Below are 19,613 nucleotides of genomic sequence, written 5' to 3'. Positions count from 1 at the left end.
GTAGTAAATAGCCTCCCCAGTAGCTAAGCTCCAAGAAAAATAATTCCTCCGCAGCTTATCCACTCACCAAAGCAGCAAGCTACCCGGATCTCGTCCCTCCACTATGGCACCATGACGCGCGCCAGGTGCCGCGCTCCACTCGTGACAATGCAGCCCGAGCTCTTTCTCCATATTGGCCCCGCAAGGGTTCCCGCCGGCCTTTCTTCTCAGGAACTCAGGAACACTCTACATTCCACCAATGCCTTCGTCCGGAGCGCGCAGGTCGTAGATGGCAAAGGCGGGGATCATGGGCCCGAAGGAATCAAGAAATGCCTTAGCCGCGGTGATCGGCGGGGGTGGTACCGGGAATTTAGAGCATGCATCCCGGCTGGCGTATATTAAGCTCTAGAACGGTTTTGCAGCTGAGCTCCGTGCCGGCTGGGAGGGTGGAAGGTGCGGACCGAGGTACTCCTGTGTGTGGATTCTGAAGGATGAAGTTATTGACGGAATGGAAGCCACGCGATGCGGATGTGGAGGATGGGCGCGAGTCATGGTCTAACCGAAGAAGGTTAGCTTTCCGCCTTCTCTGTGATGTCTTCCGTTACATATGCCTGTTCGGGGGGTCAACGCAGAGAAATTTGGTATTCTCATCATCTCAAAGATATCGTATGGAGGGGAGGTCCCAAGCGTCTCCGTGCCACTCAGTCCGGAGCTAGCTACACCACATGCAAACGATGCACAGGAGACGAGACGGCAGTCCTTTAGCCCTCGCGGGAAACAAAATCCGAATTTCTTTGCTACCAAATATTGAGGCTACCTCCATGCTTGTCGTGATATAGAAAAAATCGTTGCAATTCATAGCGCCATAATCACATTTCTCTTCCACAGTGGCCGCCCGCATGAGAGAGTACACCTGAGCCTGGGCTAGAAAGTCCTCCTTGGTGCAAGAACAGCTGCCGGAATAACTGCTGCCTTCGTCATGGCAAGATGAGAAAACAAGAGCTTGAATACCGCCGATATTGAGGACATCTATGAAAACCGAACGGTACCGGATGCTGCAAATAATAATACATATTGGCCAGACGTGAGGGCCGAAAATGTCTGGAGTCGAGGGCGATGCAACTTACCAGCTTGGGAATGCTCAGCTACTGGCCGGTGTCCCCCTGATAATACGGCAAGGAATGTGGTCCTTCCTGAACGGCATACATGAATGACTGCGGCTGGGCCCGCACACCGGGTATGCCTTCGCGAAGGCTCACGCTGGCGCCTGTCCAATGGGCAATATCCATATTGTCAAACACATATCCATAGGACGCCTCGAAACGCTCCTGTCCTCGCATTTGGGGATACGCGGTTAGCGAGGCGTCTTCCATAGGTTGATCCTGTATATGGTGATTCAGGTGCGCCGTAGCTCGTTGCGCGGATTCCGCAGCGGTCGGTTGATAGCCCATTGGTAGATAATGCGGGCCTTCACCAGAGGGTGATGTGAAACTAGGTCTGTAGGATCCGTGCAGAAGTACTTGAGTTGGAGCATGAGTTCCTGGCCCATAAGCACCCGAGTGGCTGATTGTCGGTTTTGGCGTTCCAATGTCGGAGCTTGCCTTCATGGAGCCATTACCATTGACAGCTGTGAAGCCTGGAGCCTGTGATGCTGACTCCGGAGTACCCTCGATTGTCTCTCCGTCCTCGCTCTTGAAAGCATGGGGGCTGCCGCATTCGCTCGCCTCGTCAAGGTGGGGTCGCAGATCGATCGAGATCTTTTCGCCGTCCCCGGTTTCACTATCCACGTCCTTCTGATGATTGCCGAACTCCTTAAGATCTTTTTCAAAGGGCATATACTCTGTAAGTCCATCCTTGAGGCTGCGTCCACTACCAATGGAGCTGCTGGTATTCGGCGAGCCCACCCACGCAGAGTAATCCCTCTTCGCGTTCTTGAGAAATTCCAACAATCTGTGAATGGTTTTGCACCAGCCCCGGGCCATTTGTAGTCTGTCTCGCATATGGTCTAACATCCCCCAAGCTCTTTCCCAGTTGTCTCCAAGAAGTTGGTCGTTCCGAGTGCCTTTTGTGCACAAGTAGTTGTGCTGGTCCATCTTTGGGAAAAAAGCGCACCACAGCACTAGAGCATGTTAGCCTACGAAAATCCCATTGTGGGTCAACATAGCTAAACTAACCGACGAATACGACTTGGTACACGCAAAATCCGGTAAGCGGGGTCTCGACTAATACACCTCGCTGTCTGCAAAGCGACATCATGTCGAGAAAGTCTCTGACAGCCTTGAAGAATATTTCCGCACGGTCTTCCCAATACTTATTGCCTTCGTCCGGCCGTCCAGGCGGCAGAGGCCCGTCTTTAGGGCCTTCAGGCTTGGAACAGCCAAATGGGAGGAATTGTAGATACTCTCGGTGGAGTGCGATGGTGCAAAGTGTGATAGCACTATGCAACAGCACGTAGCTCCTCGCCGTGCGCGAACTGATGTGGACGTTCGTCCGGGACGGGCTCAAGGTAAGATCGACGGGGAGATGTCGGATCAAGTCGTTAAGCCGCGTTTCAAACTTGTAGAAGCTGGACGAGGTGTCCCATGGTGCAAATTCTTCGTTTCTATGCACGTATGAGCGATCAAAACGCAAGGTCGGCGGAGCAAGTCCTAGCTTACCGACGGGTGACGGTACAACCCCACTGCATAGTGTCCCCGCAGATATCCAAGGCTTTGATAAACCATGACAGAGTCTCTTGGTCACTTTCATCTTCCCACTTAACGTCGGCGTCATCGTTGTGTACCGAAGTGTTGCCAAACCGGATCCCATTTCCATTCTCTAGAACAGGGCTTCGGAGCCGCTTCGACTGGGAATACTTCTCCCGCCGTTTGCAAAACTCCTCGTCGGTTTCGCGTAACTTCCTCGTCTTCACATTGAGTCCGAAATTGAAAGCGCGCTCGCTGCAAGGCAGCTGTATACGTAGGTCCCCGACATGGACCATTCGAGGGCGATACTTGCCGCTACCCAAGTAACGGTCCATGATGAAACAACTCCAAAAGGTCCGGCGTTTGATCTCATCTCGAATGAATCGCTCTTCTCTGGATAGTTGTTCGGAGTCTCCGGCGTCGAGAGTTTCTACGCAGGATGCCTGCATGTCGTCTAGATCATCTTGATACTGGCAGCCAAGTTGTTGGGCGCAACGAATAGCTGTGCCGATTGTCAAAAAAGCCTTAGCCCCTTGCCATAGACCCCATTCATGGAGGCCGAGCATTAAGAGCGCTTGCGTCGATTCGAGTGTAGGTTTGCTCAACGTGCTATCGTCGAGACGTGCACGAGCAGCATCTGCATATCTCTTGGAGACCTCAATAGGAGTCTTGGGACGTCCTGAACCCCGCCACGAATGTTGGACAAGGGCGTCATGGAAGGGAGCAGTGAGGGTGAGAAATGCGAGAAGCAATGCCGCAAATGAATTGTCGAGCGGAGACGACAGATCCACTTGTCGTAGTTTCTCGAGAAAGGTGGGAGCATGCAGGAAAGGCAGGTCTGTAGCGAAGTGCTGCTCGAAAATGGAAAACTAAAGGGGTGAGCTAGGCCCGAGCACTCGAGGGTAGGTAGCTTACCAACTGCGTCCAGATCTGCGGCGTGAATAGTTGCGGGTCGAGCGCATCTTCAGGCGTTGCAGGTTTGTCTTTCAGATGATCGCGAGCACTCGATGAAGGAGCCAGTTTCTTCTTTTTAGGAGGCACCTGCGGCGTAGTCAGTACGGCCGCTGTCAATGTGACGCGCTAGAATTGTCAAAAGCCATGGAAGAGCAACGACGTGTACAGCGGGGGGCTGTTGGATCTAGCACTAATGACGCGTATCCACTCCCATGGTGGAGCAATGGAGTCGACAGTCTTGAGATAGTAGGCTAGCGCTGGTCATAGGGAAGCATGGTCCGGCATTATACATACAGACCGGTCCATCCATGTGCATCCACCGGCCTCCACAGCGAACACCCACAGCATGGATTGTCATACACCAAACGAAATTGGACGAGTAACGAATCAAGCTCACTTACCTCTCCATTCAGTCGGTCACCAGAAGCATCTTGGTGGGCGGCTATGCTCCCTCTTCGCTGGGACGGCTCCCCGGCACCTGATGGATACTCGCAGATTCTGCCGTTTTTCTTGCAGGCCTCGCATGTCGTGTGCACGCCGTTGTTGTTGCACCTGACTTTGCTACGGCGGCACTTGGTACATGCGATGGAGGACCTCATGCGAGGCTGGTCGGACTTGCGCTTGTGGCTTTCCGAGCTGCCGTTGGCAGCAGGAAGAGAGTGTGGCGTGGTCAGAGGAGACGCCTGCACGGTGGAGGGCGATGGTTGCGCGGTCAGAGGGGACGCCTGCACCGAAGGCGACGGCAGCCTTGGTGGAGGCGGAGGAGCCTGAGCATGCAATGCGGGCAGCCGCGGCGGCGGCGGTGGAGCACTGTGCGATGGCTGCGGTGGAGGAGAGGGCGCGCGGGCGGCGCCCGTTGCCGTAGAGGGACTAATTTTGGCGGTGTTGCGGGTTCCAGCAGAGGTAGTAGGCCGTCTGGCTGTGTATCAAGAAACGCGCGCGCGTGCCGGCCGCTATGGGCGACGGATGCCGATCCGGCGAGGAGCTGTGGCGGCGGACGGTACGGATGCGATGTGTGATGTGCCGGGGGCTGTTGGGCACGCTCAGGACGCCGATTCCAGACGGAGAAGGGAGGCGCACGGGGGCTGGGCGTCTCTCGTGACCCGCGGGCGCAGTCTGTGTTTGTGTTCAAGTTGCAGAGCTTCGGCTTGCCAGCTGGCGGCGGGCGGGCTCGGGAGGGCGCGCTCAAATACTCAGGCCGAAGACCCGCCTGGGTCGGAAGGCCGGCGGCGGATGCCCAGCGGCCTGTCTGTGCACCCCTACCCTTGCTTCCGCGAGGCGCCAAATATGGCCACCCCATTTCTTCCGCGATTCCACGCCCGAAGCCCATACATCACCTCATCGCCGCGGCGTCTGCGCCAGCTCGCCTCTCGACCCTGCCCGTCTCGCATCGCTTCCAGCCCTGCCGCTATCGATATGGGAGCCCCATCCCTCGCCGTCCGCTCGTCACCCCTAGGGATGGCCTACTACCACTAGTGGGCGAACGGCCCGACGCTGGCTCTCGGGCTTCCGGACTGAGTCTCGTCCGACTGGCGACGCCCTTTCTTCTGGCCCCTTCCTCGCCCGCCGTGATTGAGCACTCTGGCTCACAGCTCCAGCTGGCCCGATTCTGACGGCTGCATCCCGCGACGCATGCAGGCCAGGTGCCATGGCGCCGAATCCAGCAACGACTTGCCAAGGGCGAGCCCAGCAGAGAGGGCGCCCGTTTCGAATCGGTTACAGCTCTAATCGTCGGCAATTAACCACCATGACCTATCTTCGTGAGCCCAGCTTGCCAGATAAATATGCAGCCTCCGCGCCTCGGCTCTGCCATCCTACTTGGCACACGGACTTGTGTAGCCGAACCACCCGATTAGGGAATCGTACAAGCGATGAAGGTATCTTCATCATGTCTTCACACGAACCCAGCATGCCCTCTGCCGGTGCGCTGTCCCATGCCGGCTGAGTGATATTCTTGTTGTTCCTTGAGTTCCCTACCAATTGGCGCTTTTCGGCGAATAGCAACATGCCGACAGTGCAGCTTCGGATGCCGATGCAGGTTGCCTGAATCCATTCCTCGACAACACCTTGCACAGGCACGCCAGAATCTTTCATCATCAGCAGTCTGACCTCATCCTGGGTTGAGTCCAAGGCTCCTCCCTTGAACACAATCGATCCGCTGACCTCAGGCTGGGGCCTTCGAATGCCTTCCTTTCCAACACTCTAGACACCACCCTCGAAATATCACACCAACTTCACTTGCATTCTGTCCAGCCCACCCGGCCAACGAATCAGAATTGCTGTCCTCGGTCGCAAGAGCGAAGCAGGACGCCTCTTGGAGGAATTCGAAGCACCACAGGCAGTTGAGCAGGCGAAGATGTTAATTGTTATCATTAGATCCTAGCTATCGTCGACCTTGAGTGGGGTAACCAGATATGCGACAACACGTTATACCTAGGTATGCTTTGCAGACGCGACATGGCACGGGTAGGAAAAACCCGTTGACAGAAATGAGGGACAGCCCGTCTCCAGCAAAGCTATGCATGCTCAGGGCCGTCGCAAAAGATGGGCAGTTGCGGGCGCCGCATCGCAAGTGTCCTGCGCCCACGTCTGCATCACCAGGAATGGAGGCAGGCGTGATGACGAATGCCTCACGCGGTCCACAATGCGGCGTGAGGTGTGGTTTCAAGAGATGTGATGCGCAGGCAAATGCGAAGAAGCATTTGTCTGAGAGTGGAAACAAGCATTGCGAGCACTCCATAGCATGTTGCACAAGTGAGATGCGTGTTGCCCAACGATCGTCGGGGTGTCGCATGCTCCTGGCCTAGTGAAGGCCAGCAAAAGATAGCAAAGGAGTAGGAGGATGGCTGGGTCTTTCCAGCTGCCACGTAGAACAGTCCATCTCGAGCTGCCACATCCATATAGAGGCATCACCAAGCGCAACGGCGTTCAGGAGGGCATGCGCCACACGCACCCGCGCCCGCGCCCGCGCTGATTGTTTGGCGCAGCTGCTGCCCGTCGCCCCGCTAACGCTTTCACCCCACTACACGCATCGTCGCCCAGTTCCGTCATAATCTCCTGCCCACTGCCACTCGCACTCCACCTCCACCCGTCCTGGTCGTCCTCGCTGTCGCCCACGACGCTCCCCGGCCAGACGCCTCTAGCCACCTCGGCCGCGCGCGCTGCACGAATAAGGGGACTGCGGGGCTGCTCAGCCACACGCTCCTGGACAGAGCTAGCCCGTCAACCTTTTGACATCACGCCTCCGTCTCCGCCGACGGCCGCCATTGCTACTCGCTATACAGCAGCTTTCCACACATTTTCCTCATATTCATTCCCTCCGTCTGCGCCAGCTGTAGCGCTCCGGAGGCCTTCAGGCTCGCGGTTCCGACAGCGACCTAGGCACCATCGACGCCTTCCACCACACAGCCTGCGCTCGCCAGGCACACCATCACCTCGCCGCCATTATCGGCGCAACCCCGCTGCAGACAGCTTCTTCGCTGGACACCGCTAGACCACCGCCACCATGAATGTTGACGAGACAGTTGCCAATGTGCAACGCAAAATTGACAGGGAGAAGGCCCTGATCAACGCAGCCAATGCCATGCGCCAGTCGACCAACAACCCCGCCGTCCTCTCGCGTCTCGACGGCCAGATCCGAGATGGCCGCCGTAACATCGAATACTTCGAGTCGAAGCTGCGAGATCTGGAAATGCAGAGGACAGCCAACGACATGGGGAACATGAACCTAGGGCCCGGTGCCTCGAGGAGGACCGGCAATCCTCTGACGCCTCCCCCAAAGGATGGCTGGAACGAATACATGGGACAAGACCAGGGGGGCTACGGAGACGGTCAGTACAGCAACCTCGGCGGCGGGCAGGGCCTGATGCCCCCCCGGGCACCGTATGCCCCTCCCGGGCCCGGATCACAACAGCCCAAACGCCCCAACTATAGCAAACTCGGTATGTATCGAAAATGCCGCTCTCTCACGCTCCTCTGCTAACTGCTAACTGCTGTCAGATCTCATCAAATATGATACCCCGCACCTGGGCCCCCGCATCCAGCTCATGCTGTCGCAGCTCGAGTTCAAGCTCAGCGTCGAGAAGCAGTACAAGGACGGCATCGAGAAGATGGTCCGCTTATATCAGATGGAGGGAGATCGCAAGAGCAAGCAAGACGCCGAAGCTAAGCGCATTGAGAGCAACCAGAAGATCCAGCTGTTAAAACAGTCATTGAAGCGATACGAAGATCTCCATGTAGACATAGAAGGCGCCGATGACCGCGATGGTGAGTCATTCTATCGTGCTCGCCGCATATTGCCCGCTGACTCCATCTTCAGACGACAGTCTCAGCGTACCGAGCCAGAGGAAGCCTCTGAGCGGTCACCTATCCCTACGAATTCACGCCGTCGCCGACGTCGACCACGCAGGAACGGGCCGCTTCAGCCGCGGGCCGGAAACCTTTGTTAACATCAAGGTCGAAGACGCCATCAAAGGGCGCACGAAGCCAACTAGAAACGATCGTTGGGCAGACGAGCTGCATGAATTTGACATCGACAAGGCGAACGAGATCGAGATCACCGTGTACGATAAGACGAGCGACCATCCGCTGCCCATCGGTATGCTGTGGGTGCGCATATCGGATATTGCTGAAGAGATGCGCCGTAAGAAAATTGAATCTGAACTTCAGAACTCCGGATGGGTGTCGGCGGACAAGATGGGAGGAGGCTCGAGTCCTCAGCCAGATCTACAGTTCCAGCCGCCGCCTGGGCAGAGCTATGCAGGTGCTGGCGGTCCCGTTCCTGGGGGAATGAGGCCGCAGGGACCCGCTGGCGCAGGTGCCCCTCACCCGCAGACTGGACCTATCTTCATAGACGCTTGGTTCTCTTTGGAGCCCGTGGGGCGCATACACCTGACCATGTCTTTTGGTAGGGTCTTCATTTTCAGAACTCTTGTCTCTCTTGCTAACAACCATCAGTCAAGCATACTCGGAATAAGCAACCATTCGATGCCGGTCTCGGTCGCAAAGGAGCCATCCGTCAGCGCAAAGAAGAGGTACATGAGCAATACGGCCACAAGTTCGTCCAGCAGCAGTTTTACAATATTATGCGCTGCGCTCTCTGTGGAGAGTTCCTCAAGTACGCTGCTGGAATGCAGTGTTCGGATTGCAAGTACACGTGTCACAAGAAATGCTACCCCAAGGTGGTGACCAAATGCATCACGCAGTCCAATGCAGAGACGGACCCCGACGAAGCCAAGCTGAACCATCGCATTCCGCATCGATTCGAGAATTTCTCCAACATGGGCGCAAACTGGTGCTGTCACTGCGGATATATTCTTCCTTTAGGTCGCAAGCAGACCAAAAAGTGCACAGGTACGTCTAATCGTCACCGGACGAGATTTAGATTGCTTACTCTCTCTAGAATGTGGGCTTACCTGCCACGCCGGATGCGTGCACTTTGTTCCGGACTTCTGTGGCATGTCCATGGAAGTTGCCAACCAAATTCTTATGGAGATCAAGAGAACTAAAAGAGGCCAATCCGCTGCCGGATCAACCATGAGTTCCCGTGACCTTCGCAAACATCAACCACCAAGGCCGGCTCCTTCGCCCGCTTCTCAGCCCCAATACCCCCCTCCACCGGGACAGGAGCCACAAGGACAGCCCGACAGATATTCCTATGGCAAGGATCAACAATATGGCGCTCCGCCCCGACAACAGTCATACCCGCCGTCCGCGACGTCCGTGGATGCCGCCCGTGTGTCATACTCCACATCAAGTTCGACTCCGACGCCGACATCGCCAACCTCTCAGACGCGCCCCCCATCAGGACCGCGGACGCAATCCCAGCAGACTGCAGCTATAGCCGCTGGTACGGCAATGGCTAAGGGACCTGCTCCTGGGTACCATCGCGCGCAGTCTGATTTCCCGCCCTCAGGGTCTCGATCATCGGGCGGTTATCCACAAGATCAGCGCATTCCTCAACAGCAGATGCCTCAACAATATAACCCTCAGGACTATGCAAACATACCCAGCTACCCGCCTGCACACCACCAGACTGCGCAAATGCCATATCAGCAGCAGCAGCAGCAGCAGCAGAAGTCATCTTATCCATTCCCTCAACCCCAACCACAATCGCAGCCGCAACTACATCAGCCACATCAACCACAACCACCTCCACACCAGCCTGAGATGAAACAACCACAGCCGCCTTCTCAGCCGGCTCAACCAATGTCCGCGATGACCAAGGCTCCAGAGCACAAGGTCACTCCTTCGGCAAACAGCCAAGGCACGGGAAGGAGAATTGGCTTAGACCATTTCAACTTCTTAGCTGTTCTAGGTAAAGGCAATTTCGGAAAAGTCATGCTGGCCGAAACGAAGAGCACCAAGCAGCTCTATGCTATCAAGGTCCTTAAGAAGGAGTTCATCATTGAGAATGATGAAGTCGAGAGTACTAGGTCGGAGAAGAGGGTGTTCTTGATTGCCAACAAGGAGCGCCATCCTTTCTTGCTCAATCTGCACGCTTGTTTCCAAACGGAGACTAGGGTTTACTTCGTCATGGAGTACATCAGCGGTGGTGATTTGATGTTGCATATCCAGAGGGGCCAATTCGGCACTAAGCGAGCCCAGTAGGTTATTCCAAACGCCCAAACTGGGTCAAACTAACATGTGAATAGGTTCTACGCCGCCGAGGTCTGTCTTGCGTTAAAGTATTTCCACGAGAACGGTGTCATCTACCGAGACTTGAAGTTGGATAACATACTCCTTACGCTTGACGGGCACATCAAGATCGGGGACTACGGGTTGTGCAAGGAAGAGATGTGGTACGGCTCGACTACGAGCACATTCTGCGGTACACCCGAGTTTATGGCTCCGGAGGTAATCCCCTGCCTAACCTTTGTGCTCACAGCAATGATTTAACCATATTTGCAGATTCTCCTGGACAAGAAGTATGGTCGCGCAGTCGACTGGTGGGCATTCGGCGTCCTCATTTACCAGATGCTTCTCCAACAATCACCGTTCCGTGGCGAAGATGAAGACGAAATCTACGACGCTATTCTTGCGGACGAACCCCTTTATCCCATCCATATGCCTCGCGACTCTGTCTCGATACTCCAGAAATTGCTCACCCGCGAGCCGGAACTGCGACTCGGGTCCGGTCCGACGGACGCGCAGGAAATCATGAGTCACGCCTTCTTCCGGAACATCAACTGGGATGATGTGTACCACAAGAGGATCCCAGCCCCCTTCATCCCTCAGATTACCAGCCCGACCGATACAAGCAATTTCGACACGGAGTTCACGAGCGTAACGCCTGTACTCACTCCAGTGCAATCTGTTCTTTCGCAAGCCATGCAAGAAGAATTCCGAGGCTTCTCCTACTCGGCCGACTTCGCATAAAGGATGTTTTCCTTCGGATACCCCGGATGTTCAAGTTCAGCTTTAGGTTCTTCTCAACGACACTGTCGCATGGTGCAAGCATAAGGTACGTTTGAAGGTCGCATGTGGCACATCTCATTGCTCCTGGCCGCGGCAAGATTGCTTCGAGGCGTTGAAGGCGTTGCAAAATTCCCTTGCACAGTCACTGCCGTTCTGCTCTCTGCCCGCTTATTCTTCTTTTCTTCGTCTTTCTTTCTTCTTGAGCACACCCGTTGTAATCCCTTTTTCCCCGCAGACCGCAGTGGTAGCTCTACCCGCGGTCAAATCAGGTTGCTTAGTCAAGGTCACGGTTGGTAGCGTTGGGGGTTCAGTAAGTAGGGGGGTCGGAGTTGGGGTTTGGGAGGGGAACGTATGAGTACTGGTGGAGATGGAAAATGGAACCTTTCACACTTTTGGCTCTCCATTGAGGCGGTCGGGCATCGGAGGGCCTTTTTTTGACTTGCGGATAGATTAAACAAGTGTTCAAGTTCATCGCTATCATCCCCTTGCTCCTCCGAGGTATCTCTGTGAATCCGTTATCGACACACGCGGGTTGTTGGAGTCTCCACGCAAACAGCGCACTTGCGAGCTAGGTTATCCGGTCTCCAGCCGTCGGGGGCTTGACCGCTAGGTTGTGGGTATATAAATATCCTGTTCGTCTCTCTAAACTGTCTCCGTTTCCTTCCCTCACTCTTCTTCGTGCTTTACCTCGAGCCACCGCCAAAAAGACGCCTAGATTGCGTGTACGTCTGCTCTTGCGCGCCTGCGCTTCCTGAGCAAGGAAAAAATAACGGTGAGGTGGATCTCATGGCTTTTTCTGAAGGTGGCGTTTCGGCGGGCTTGTGTTGTATTGTACTGTTGTGGCTGGTGTGGCTGGTGGGAATAGCGGGATTGAGTGTGGATGGGTTGGGTGAGAGGAGGATGGCGGATGGAGGGAGGGCTATTCAGACATCCAAATTCACGCCGTGGATAAAACCGGCCTGGGAGTTTTCCAAAATGCGCGTAGTGGACATTGATGGGGATGGCGGCTTTTTCGAATAGTGGATACTAGAGTTTTGTGGGGATGGGCGCGTATGGATATCTGAAAAAGCAACTTGGGACGATCTATGCTTTTAGCTATGCTTTTCAGGCACGGATTCTAAACGATTGTCGACTTCGAACGCATGTCGAAAATTCGAAGATGAAAAGTGAGATATGCGCCTTCGACGCTCCCCCCGCTTCGCCTACACTCTCGGCGTAAACATCGGAGTGCACTTTGAAAAGCGCTTGTATTATATATGTTGTGCTTTGGGACCGTGGTGGAATTTCCAAAAATTGCGTGAGCGACTTCGGCATGCCAGGGAATCAATGGTGGAGGTACTTGGCCGGATTCTGGACCTGGACTACGGTTCCTCAATGCTCACCTGGTCAATAAGAAACAAACAGAGTGGCGGTTGGTGTTATAAGGGACTTCCGAGGCTTTTCTCGTGGATACGAAACTTTGAAACGTCTACCTGATGTTTGGAGAAGTTTGGCATCTCGATGGCATGGAGGGATGGATGGATAGGCCACGTTGTCTACGAAATATAGCAACAGCAACGCCGATGTCTGTTCGTGCGACCTCCGTCTTACCAGTTTGCGCCGGCTCCGGAATGTCAAAATCCTCATGCTTTACTTCTATGAGCACTGCTCTTAGGAGAAGTGGTTTGCAGGATGCCGCTTCCAGTGACGGAAGCGAATGCGGATCAGAGCCACTACAAAAAAAGGGGAACAACCCTCCCATGTGGGCGTGCGAGCAGAATCCTGTAGACTGGAAAGAGTCGGCGAACAAGTCCACGTTGAAAACGTATGTCTGCATACATCGTTTATCGAGGTCTGTACGGATATGTACAGTACAGGCTACGTTCCGACCTACGCGTCTGCGCAATCGTCGCATGTACGCTCTATACCTCCCGCTCCGGGCCTTAGGCCGATCCTAAAACCGCGGATATCTAAATTGCCAACCACATCAAAGATGCTATCTTGAAGCACGTAGGGACTTCAATGTAGCCGGCATTGAAATTTTCACGCATTTCTCCCCATGGTCGCCGAGGAGAGGCGGTGGCTGAATCGCGAAGATAAGCAATGTACGGTGGCGTAAATTCGACGACATTGGATTATATCCCGTCCGATCTGGGAATGGAGGGCCTCGGGACTCGTCAGCCCTCAAACTCAGTTGATGGATGGGGGCCGGTTGAGAAAATAGGGCGTCTCAAGCCTCGAGGACGAGCGGGCATAGCTGCAACCTTTCGGCGTGCAGCGGGGTGAGGATTCCACATGAAGTCTCGTCAGTTTGCGGGACGCCCTTCAATCGGTACGCCAAAAGGACGCGCTTGGGGCTTCGGTTCTGTCTGCTTCGTGTACGCCCTGCTTCGTATTCCAGGGTTGGAGTGTCTGTGGACTTAGAAGCACTAATTAACGAGACGCAGCCGATGTACTTCGGATACGTTGTTCATGAAAAGAAGAGGTGGGCTTGTGAGAGATCAATGGGTGAAGTCCACCTATGGTCTAGTCTGAAATAGGTATAGCCCGCGTCTCGAGATAGACGCGGTCGCGTTCCGTCAACTTCATCTCTTCTTCCGACATTCTCCTAACGTCATCTGCCCTCCACGACACACCCTTATCTTCCCGAGGTCTTTCGGTATAGCATTACTTAAGCGATTGCATGGCTGTCTCAGCCTTGAACTGTCACCCCGCGCTTGACCTACCCACACATCACTAATTCGCGCGAAGAGGGCTCAGGAGTGAGGCCGCTCTTCCTAGCATCTATCGGCGAAGCCATCGAATAAGCTCGGATGAAAGAATATGCGATATCTTCAACTATTGGTTAGGCGAGGTGATACAAGCCTACACTTGAGGTTCTAAGTGCCTATCGTGAAAAGCGCTGGCCGCCACCCCCGCTGCAAGTTGCAGGACTCTTCCCACGTGGGCGCGGCTATGCCCTTGGCGACTCATCTCGGCCCAATACGGTGCCACCGATTGAGCATCTGCTCTAGGACCGCGTACGTACTTCAGGCTTATCGGTCAAATCAGAAAACCGATATGTGGGCTTCAGGTCGCCGTCTCCGCAGAACGGTACCGGGATGAGGCTCCTCAGCCTTGTCGACCTAGGTCCGACTCGCCTGAATTATTCGTCGCCCCATCACTGGAGCCTGGATGTAAGAGGAGGTTAATCAGGTTTTTAAACTCAATACTGCCCCTGCAATATCTGTGCTCTTAAGCACTATCTTCATAGGCGATCAGAATGAAGCCAGGCATCATTCCTATGATGAAGGCGCAAGGGAAGATGATCCCTTAACTCCTGAATAAAGTTGAAAGAGTATATCAAAAGAGAAGTCTGAAGCAAAGAAGGATAGCTGCACTTTTTTTACCAGCATTCTTTGCGAGCTGCATGATCGCGTAAGTACGACGTCCGTACCACTAGTAACTCGCTGAACAGTACTAGCATAATTTCCATCAGCTTGACTTGTCCAGTATACCCTATCAGAAGCGAGTATCAAGTTTTGAACCTCACTGCGGAAGCTGTCCTGCAGTTTATTGGTGGCCTCAACAAATTCTTCGATGTCATTGCCCTCGCCTCCCTGGCAGCGCTCGCAAACAGGATCAACTAAATTCGGCTCAGTCTTCCGCAGTTTAACGGTATAGCTTTGCTAGACCTAGATCTCAAAGAGGCGATGTACAATCCACTTCAGGCCTTCAGAGACGGGTTTCGACGAGGCAAACATAGTGGCCGAGCTAAATCGAAAGTGTTCACAGCGGTAGTTATTTTCATTACTTTTACGACCGCAATATGCGTATGGCTGCTCCCTATCGCTAACAACACTCTCTTGATACCGAAGCTGATATATCACCCTCTATGCCCAAACGATGGGTACCCGCAAGAGTTAGCCAAGCAACATCTATACACGCCAAGGGTGGTTATAGACGATGTGTACTGGGACGATACGCAATCGGCGCATGAATTTAGCATGAATGGGACTATGGCTATCGCACTCCAAGGGCGATTATCGTCTTTGATCTACTCAGGCTTCCTCGACTTCAACGAGTCCTACCACGCCGGGTGGAACGAAGCAACGCGATATCCAGAGAAGTACTCCACTACGTACATGCACCTGGACGCGTACTCTGTAAGAGCGGCCTCGGTGCGCACGGTGGATGTGGAGCAACTCTTCGAGGCCAGCAATACCTATGGACCGCCATTCGCAAAGCTTAGCGTCCGCAAATTGGGAGATATCAATGTCACAACGCCATCAGTGGAGGTACGGTGCGCTATTAGCACTTCAGACTTGAATACGCCTCCTGGCATTACGATCTCTGAGATAGACGACAGCTCGTCGCGGACACCATTTGTTTCCGTTCATCTTGATGAAGTCAACAGCATGAACTCTAGCGCTACGCGATACAACATATCACTGTACGTATACCTGCCAATCAGATTTAGAGCGTCTGAGATTATTGCGCGCATGGGATTCATATTTGGATTAGTCCAGCCTCGGTTCCGCGAATTTGGGAGCACAATGTGACTTTGCTAATATAGACTCTAGCCAACAATCGCTCTTTCCGCTCACATCCTGGACGCTACAGAGTACGGATCACACATGGCCAGGCGTGACTTTAGGCCCGTTCGAAAACGGTCTATACACGAGCCCTTACCCTACCGATCGTCTACTCTTGCAACGTCTCCACAGTGCGCTACAAACCACCATGTCTGAGCTTGAAACGCTTTCCGCTCTAGCATTCCCCGGAATCGTGAATAACACAAACCCCTCGCTTGAGCTAATACCATCCGCATACCTTCGTTTCCTTGTCTCGCGTGCTCGGCGCATGCGAACCCAACAACAAAACGCGGCTCAGTCCATCGACGACGATATCCCGTACATCGCGCGCCTTCTCGCCTTCTGGGCCCAGCACATGCTCACTATAGCTCACTAGGACCCCTCTATTTCCACCAATGAAACGACTTTCTCGAGGAGAATGCATTACCTGGTGTACGCTTCAGGACCGCGACGGCGCTATCAGTGCACCATTTTGCTGGTACCCTTCTGGCTGCTTGTAATCATGCTCAGTGGCCTAGGCTTCTGTGTATGGCACGGCTTCGATGAGCCTAGGCATGAGCTGAAGATGTGGACTCTGAGGGATATGCTGGTAGCTGCAAATTGGGCACCAAAGATGAGAGTGATGATGGAACTCCGGGACGACCGGCGGAGGGAGAAGGAAAGCAAGGCGGAGGGTGTAAAAGGAAGTCAGAGTGGAGAAGTTCTCGCACAAAGGATTTACCTTCGGAGAAATGCCACCGGGAACCGAGTACTAACGGGTGAGAAATACTTTGCGCTAGATGGCGTTGCTCGGAAAGGTCGCACTCGCTCCTCGTCATTCTAAGGCGGGAACGCAGTCTTGCCAACTGCTTGTGCAGCTTCCTTCCGCGTCCCACCATACAACCGGAGCATACCACTCACAAGGTCCGACCTCAGCATACTTACGCCTATCTGCCTTTCCGACAACGTTCAAGCGCCGAAGAACGATGGAGGTGGAAGAACCCGCAGGCTCTCATTGAGCGTCCAGATCCCTTGCTCGCTCCAACAGTCCAACCGAGTGCCGAGAAGGGTGTCAGCAAGATGGGAGGCGAGAGTATAATTTTATGGGACTAAGTCCATTTGGTATAGTTAGCTTTTCGCGAAAGCTTCGCGTCTCGTCCGCACCCGGACGTATTCTTGCCAACGCAGTTCGCCCGGTCGACCACTCAGGGCTACTGGGAGGAACACCATCGAACTACGCATTGTATCGCTCTGTCAGAAGCGCGGCCCTTCCACATAATCCTCATACTCTCTTGCCACATTTCTTAGCCGGCAACCACAAGCTAAGCTAATTTACAGCAATTGTGCGCGAGCAGTTTATATTCCCACGTTGAAGAGAGTTTCAACCTTATCAGCCGCCTTCGGACCTTGTGACTCTTCGCGCACGGCCTGTTCGATGCCATGCGGCTCTCTGCGGATGGGCGATATCTTAGCGTCGATCCGCCGGGAGAGTAGCGTCATGGACTTCGCCAAGCCTCCTGTTACAATTACAACTCTGCATCGAAAAGATATGTCAGAGTATGGTCGCGCCCAGTGTTATATCGCTTCTTTAGCGTCCGAGGACCGAAAGTCGGTCGCTCTCGGTCGGCGGGTTTCTGCCTCCGATGATGTATGACGCGGCGGTTTCCAGACATATAACCCTAGGAGGTACCTGGACTACTCGCGCTGTGAAGCCTTTTTGCATTTTGTGACAGGTAATATTCTTTTCTGCTCTTTTTTTGCCCTGCCATAATGGTTTGGGATCTCATCCGAGATTCGACGTTCGGGCATCTGGTGCGCCTTGCGAGCAAAGGGCGAATCTTTTCCTATGCAGAAGAGAGGGATACGTCGTTGTGGAAGAAGTTTGTCAACGAAGAAAAGTCGGGATATATTGCGCATCATGGAGACACTAGTCCTCCCTCGGATTATTCAAAAGAAGAGCTTAGAGGAGTAAGGACGGGTGATGACGACTATGCGTATCCCTCTGCTCATGCAGACCTCCCGGAAGAAAGATATAATGAAGCAAGTGATGTGAGGATAGACTCTGAAAAGGGGAAGGATCTGCATGTCATCGATTGGTATGGACCGGATGATCCAGATGTCAGTGGTCGATACTGCAGAAGTTAAACACATGTGCTAACGCTGCACAGAATCCTAGAAACTGGTCTACCACCAAGAAGTTCTTCGTTACTTTCGAGATCGTCTTCCTTACTTTCAGCGTCTACATTGGGTCGGCCATCTACAGTGCCGGAATAATTGGCGTTCAGCAGACCTTTGGCGTGAGCCAAGTTGCGGCTACGCTTGGACTGACGCTGTACGTTGAATCGCTTCCGGAGGCTTAAGGAAGTGCTAACTTAGAAAGCTATGTAGCCGGTTATGGCCTGGGACCGATGGTTTGGGCTCCAATGAGCGAAGTGCCGTACATCGGGCGCAACCCCATATACATCTCTACGCTGTGTAAGCTACGCTCATACGATCTACAAAATACCTCCTAATGCCTATATCCTAATGTAGTCGTATTTGTCATGTTCCAGATTCCCACAGCCCTCGCATCAAATTTCGGCATGTTGCTCGCCTTCAGATTCCTGACCGGCCTTTTTGGCTCCCCCCCCCCTAGCAACTGGAGGCGCTACCATTGCGGACATGTATCGACCACAAAAGCAAGCGTATGGACTATGCGTTTGGGGTATAGGAGCGGTCTGCGGCCCTGTCCTTGGACCTCTGGTTGGTGGCTTTGCAGCAGAAGCCAAGGGCTGGACGTGGACTATCTGGGAGATCATGTGGCTTTCAGGCTTCTGCTGGGTGTTTCTGTTCTTCTTCCTCCCGGAGACGAGTTCGACAAATATCTTATACCGACGCACGAGGCGGCTGCGTAAGATTACCGGCGACCAGAGACTGACGTGCGAGCCTGAGATTATGGCGTAGCATATGACTGGCAAAGACGTACGTTACTTCATTCGCATTGAAGCCACTCAGCGAAACTAATAAACCGACCAGATCGCCATGATGACGCTCGTCCGTCCTATAACTCTCAACTTCACCGAGCCGATGGTCTTCCTCCTCAAACTATACATCGCCCTGGTTTATGGTCTTCTCTACATATGGTAAGCTGGCTGCCTCCGGGATAGGCGTTCCCTTCTCTAAAGTCATCGCTACAGTAACCTTGCGCTCCATCAGGTTCGAATCCTTCCCCATCGTCTTCATCGAGATCTACGGCTTCACTCTCGGCCAACAAGGTCTCGCCTTCCTCGGCCTCCTCGTCGGCGCCCTCATCACGCTCGTCTGCCTCTTCTCCTGGCTATACTTCTACCAAGAAAAGCAATTCAACGAGAACGGCGAGATCGAGCCCGAAAAGCGCCTGCAGCCCGCCATGGTCGGCGCCTTCTTCGTTCCCATCTGCCTCTTCTGGTTCGGTTGGTCGGCGCGCTCAGACATCCATTGGATCATGCCCATTATAGGCAGCAGCTTTTTCTCCGTCGCCGCATTCCTGCTCTTTCAGGCTGTACTTCCGTATCTATCGGACGCGTATCCCGAGTATTTGGCGAGTGTGTTTGCCGGAAACGATCTTTTTAGGAGCTCCTTCGGTGCAGGGTTCCGCTGTTCGCGTCGGCGATGTACAGGAATCTGGGTGTGAATTGGGCGAGCAGCACGTTGGCGTTTCTGGGGATTGTCTTTATTCCCATTCCGTTTGTGCTGTATAGCTATGGGGCGCGTTTGAGGAAGATGAGTCGGCATGCGAAGAAGGACTTCTAATGTGCGTGTTTCGTTCCAGGTAGATGTGTTTTGAAGCGCCAGCATCATTATATCTTATTGACTAGCTTCTGTGTAATATATTGTATGGCTTTTGCAAAAATCAGGCATGCGTGGTGCCTATAGCTAGCGAAGTAGGTCATTTAATCGCCAGTGAAACTGGAGCACTCCAATAGATAGATGAGTGATGAATTAAGCTTCGCAGCCAAGAAACGTGACCCCCAAGTCACTGCCGTGTTGAAGCCGCCCTGTTTTTGCTTAGATACCCAGATTCACACAT

At 53.8% G+C, this 19,613-nt stretch overlaps 5 protein-coding genes across 5 annotated transcripts; 4 read left to right on the top strand and 1 right to left on the bottom strand.

Moving 5' to 3' along the window:
• Positions 1-909: 909 nt before the first annotated feature.
• On the bottom strand, positions 910-4,399 carry BU26DRAFT_9417 (uncharacterized protein). The gene is made up of 5 exons (XM_033836524.1): positions 4,019-4,399; positions 3,579-3,704; positions 2,637-3,532; positions 2,154-2,581; positions 910-2,098 (listed from the first exon to the last, which is right to left on the bottom strand). The coding sequence occupies exons 1-5, from the start codon at positions 4,214-4,216 to the stop codon at positions 1,125-1,127; spliced, it is 2,622 nt and encodes an 873-aa protein (XP_033690838.1). The 5' UTR covers positions 4,217-4,399; the 3' UTR covers positions 910-1,124.
• Positions 4,400-6,767: 2,368 nt separating this feature from the next.
• BU26DRAFT_9373 (uncharacterized protein) lies at positions 6,768-11,167 on the top strand. The gene is made up of 7 exons (XM_033836520.1): positions 6,768-7,558; positions 7,617-7,883; positions 7,936-8,523; positions 8,574-8,969; positions 9,019-10,222; positions 10,271-10,472; positions 10,527-11,167. The coding sequence occupies exons 1-7, from the start codon at positions 7,123-7,125 to the stop codon at positions 10,992-10,994; spliced, it is 3,561 nt and encodes a 1,186-aa protein (XP_033690837.1). The 5' UTR covers positions 6,768-7,122; the 3' UTR covers positions 10,995-11,167.
• A 1,341-nt stretch (positions 11,168-12,508) lies between these two features.
• BU26DRAFT_573618 (uncharacterized protein) lies at positions 12,509-13,384 on the top strand (the record flags this gene model as incomplete). The annotated part of the gene is made up of 2 exons (XM_033834306.1): positions 12,509-12,837; positions 12,885-13,384. The coding sequence occupies 2 exons, from the start codon at positions 12,509-12,511 to the stop codon at positions 13,015-13,017; spliced, it is 462 nt and encodes a 153-aa protein (XP_033690836.1). The 3' UTR covers positions 13,018-13,384.
• A 1,626-nt stretch (positions 13,385-15,010) lies between these two features.
• On the top strand, positions 15,011-15,962 carry BU26DRAFT_557334 (uncharacterized protein; the record flags this gene model as incomplete). The annotated part of the gene is made up of 2 exons (XM_033832440.1): positions 15,011-15,444; positions 15,575-15,962. 2 exons carry the CDS (start codon positions 15,011-15,013, stop codon positions 15,960-15,962), a joined length of 822 nt encoding a protein of 273 aa, XP_033690835.1.
• A 1,373-nt stretch (positions 15,963-17,335) lies between these two features.
• Positions 17,336-19,336, top strand: BU26DRAFT_526483 (multidrug resistance protein-like protein; the record flags this gene model as incomplete). Its single annotated transcript, XM_033830706.1, has 8 exons — positions 17,336-17,683; positions 17,734-17,897; positions 17,946-18,040; positions 18,201-18,455; positions 18,525-18,526; positions 18,581-18,687; positions 18,761-19,174; positions 19,204-19,336. The coding sequence occupies 8 exons, from the start codon at positions 17,336-17,338 to the stop codon at positions 19,334-19,336; spliced, it is 1,518 nt and encodes a 505-aa protein (XP_033690834.1).
• Positions 19,337-19,613: the final 277 nt, after the last annotated feature.

This window comes from Trematosphaeria pertusa, assembly GCF_010094035.1.
Source record: "Trematosphaeria pertusa strain CBS 122368 unplaced genomic scaffold BU26scaffold_1, whole genome shotgun sequence".
Classification (NCBI taxonomy): Eukaryota; Fungi; Ascomycota; class Dothideomycetes; order Pleosporales; family Trematosphaeriaceae; genus Trematosphaeria; species Trematosphaeria pertusa.
The sequence above is the reverse complement of the archived record's forward strand: the minus strand, read 5'-3'. Positions and strand labels throughout refer to the sequence as shown.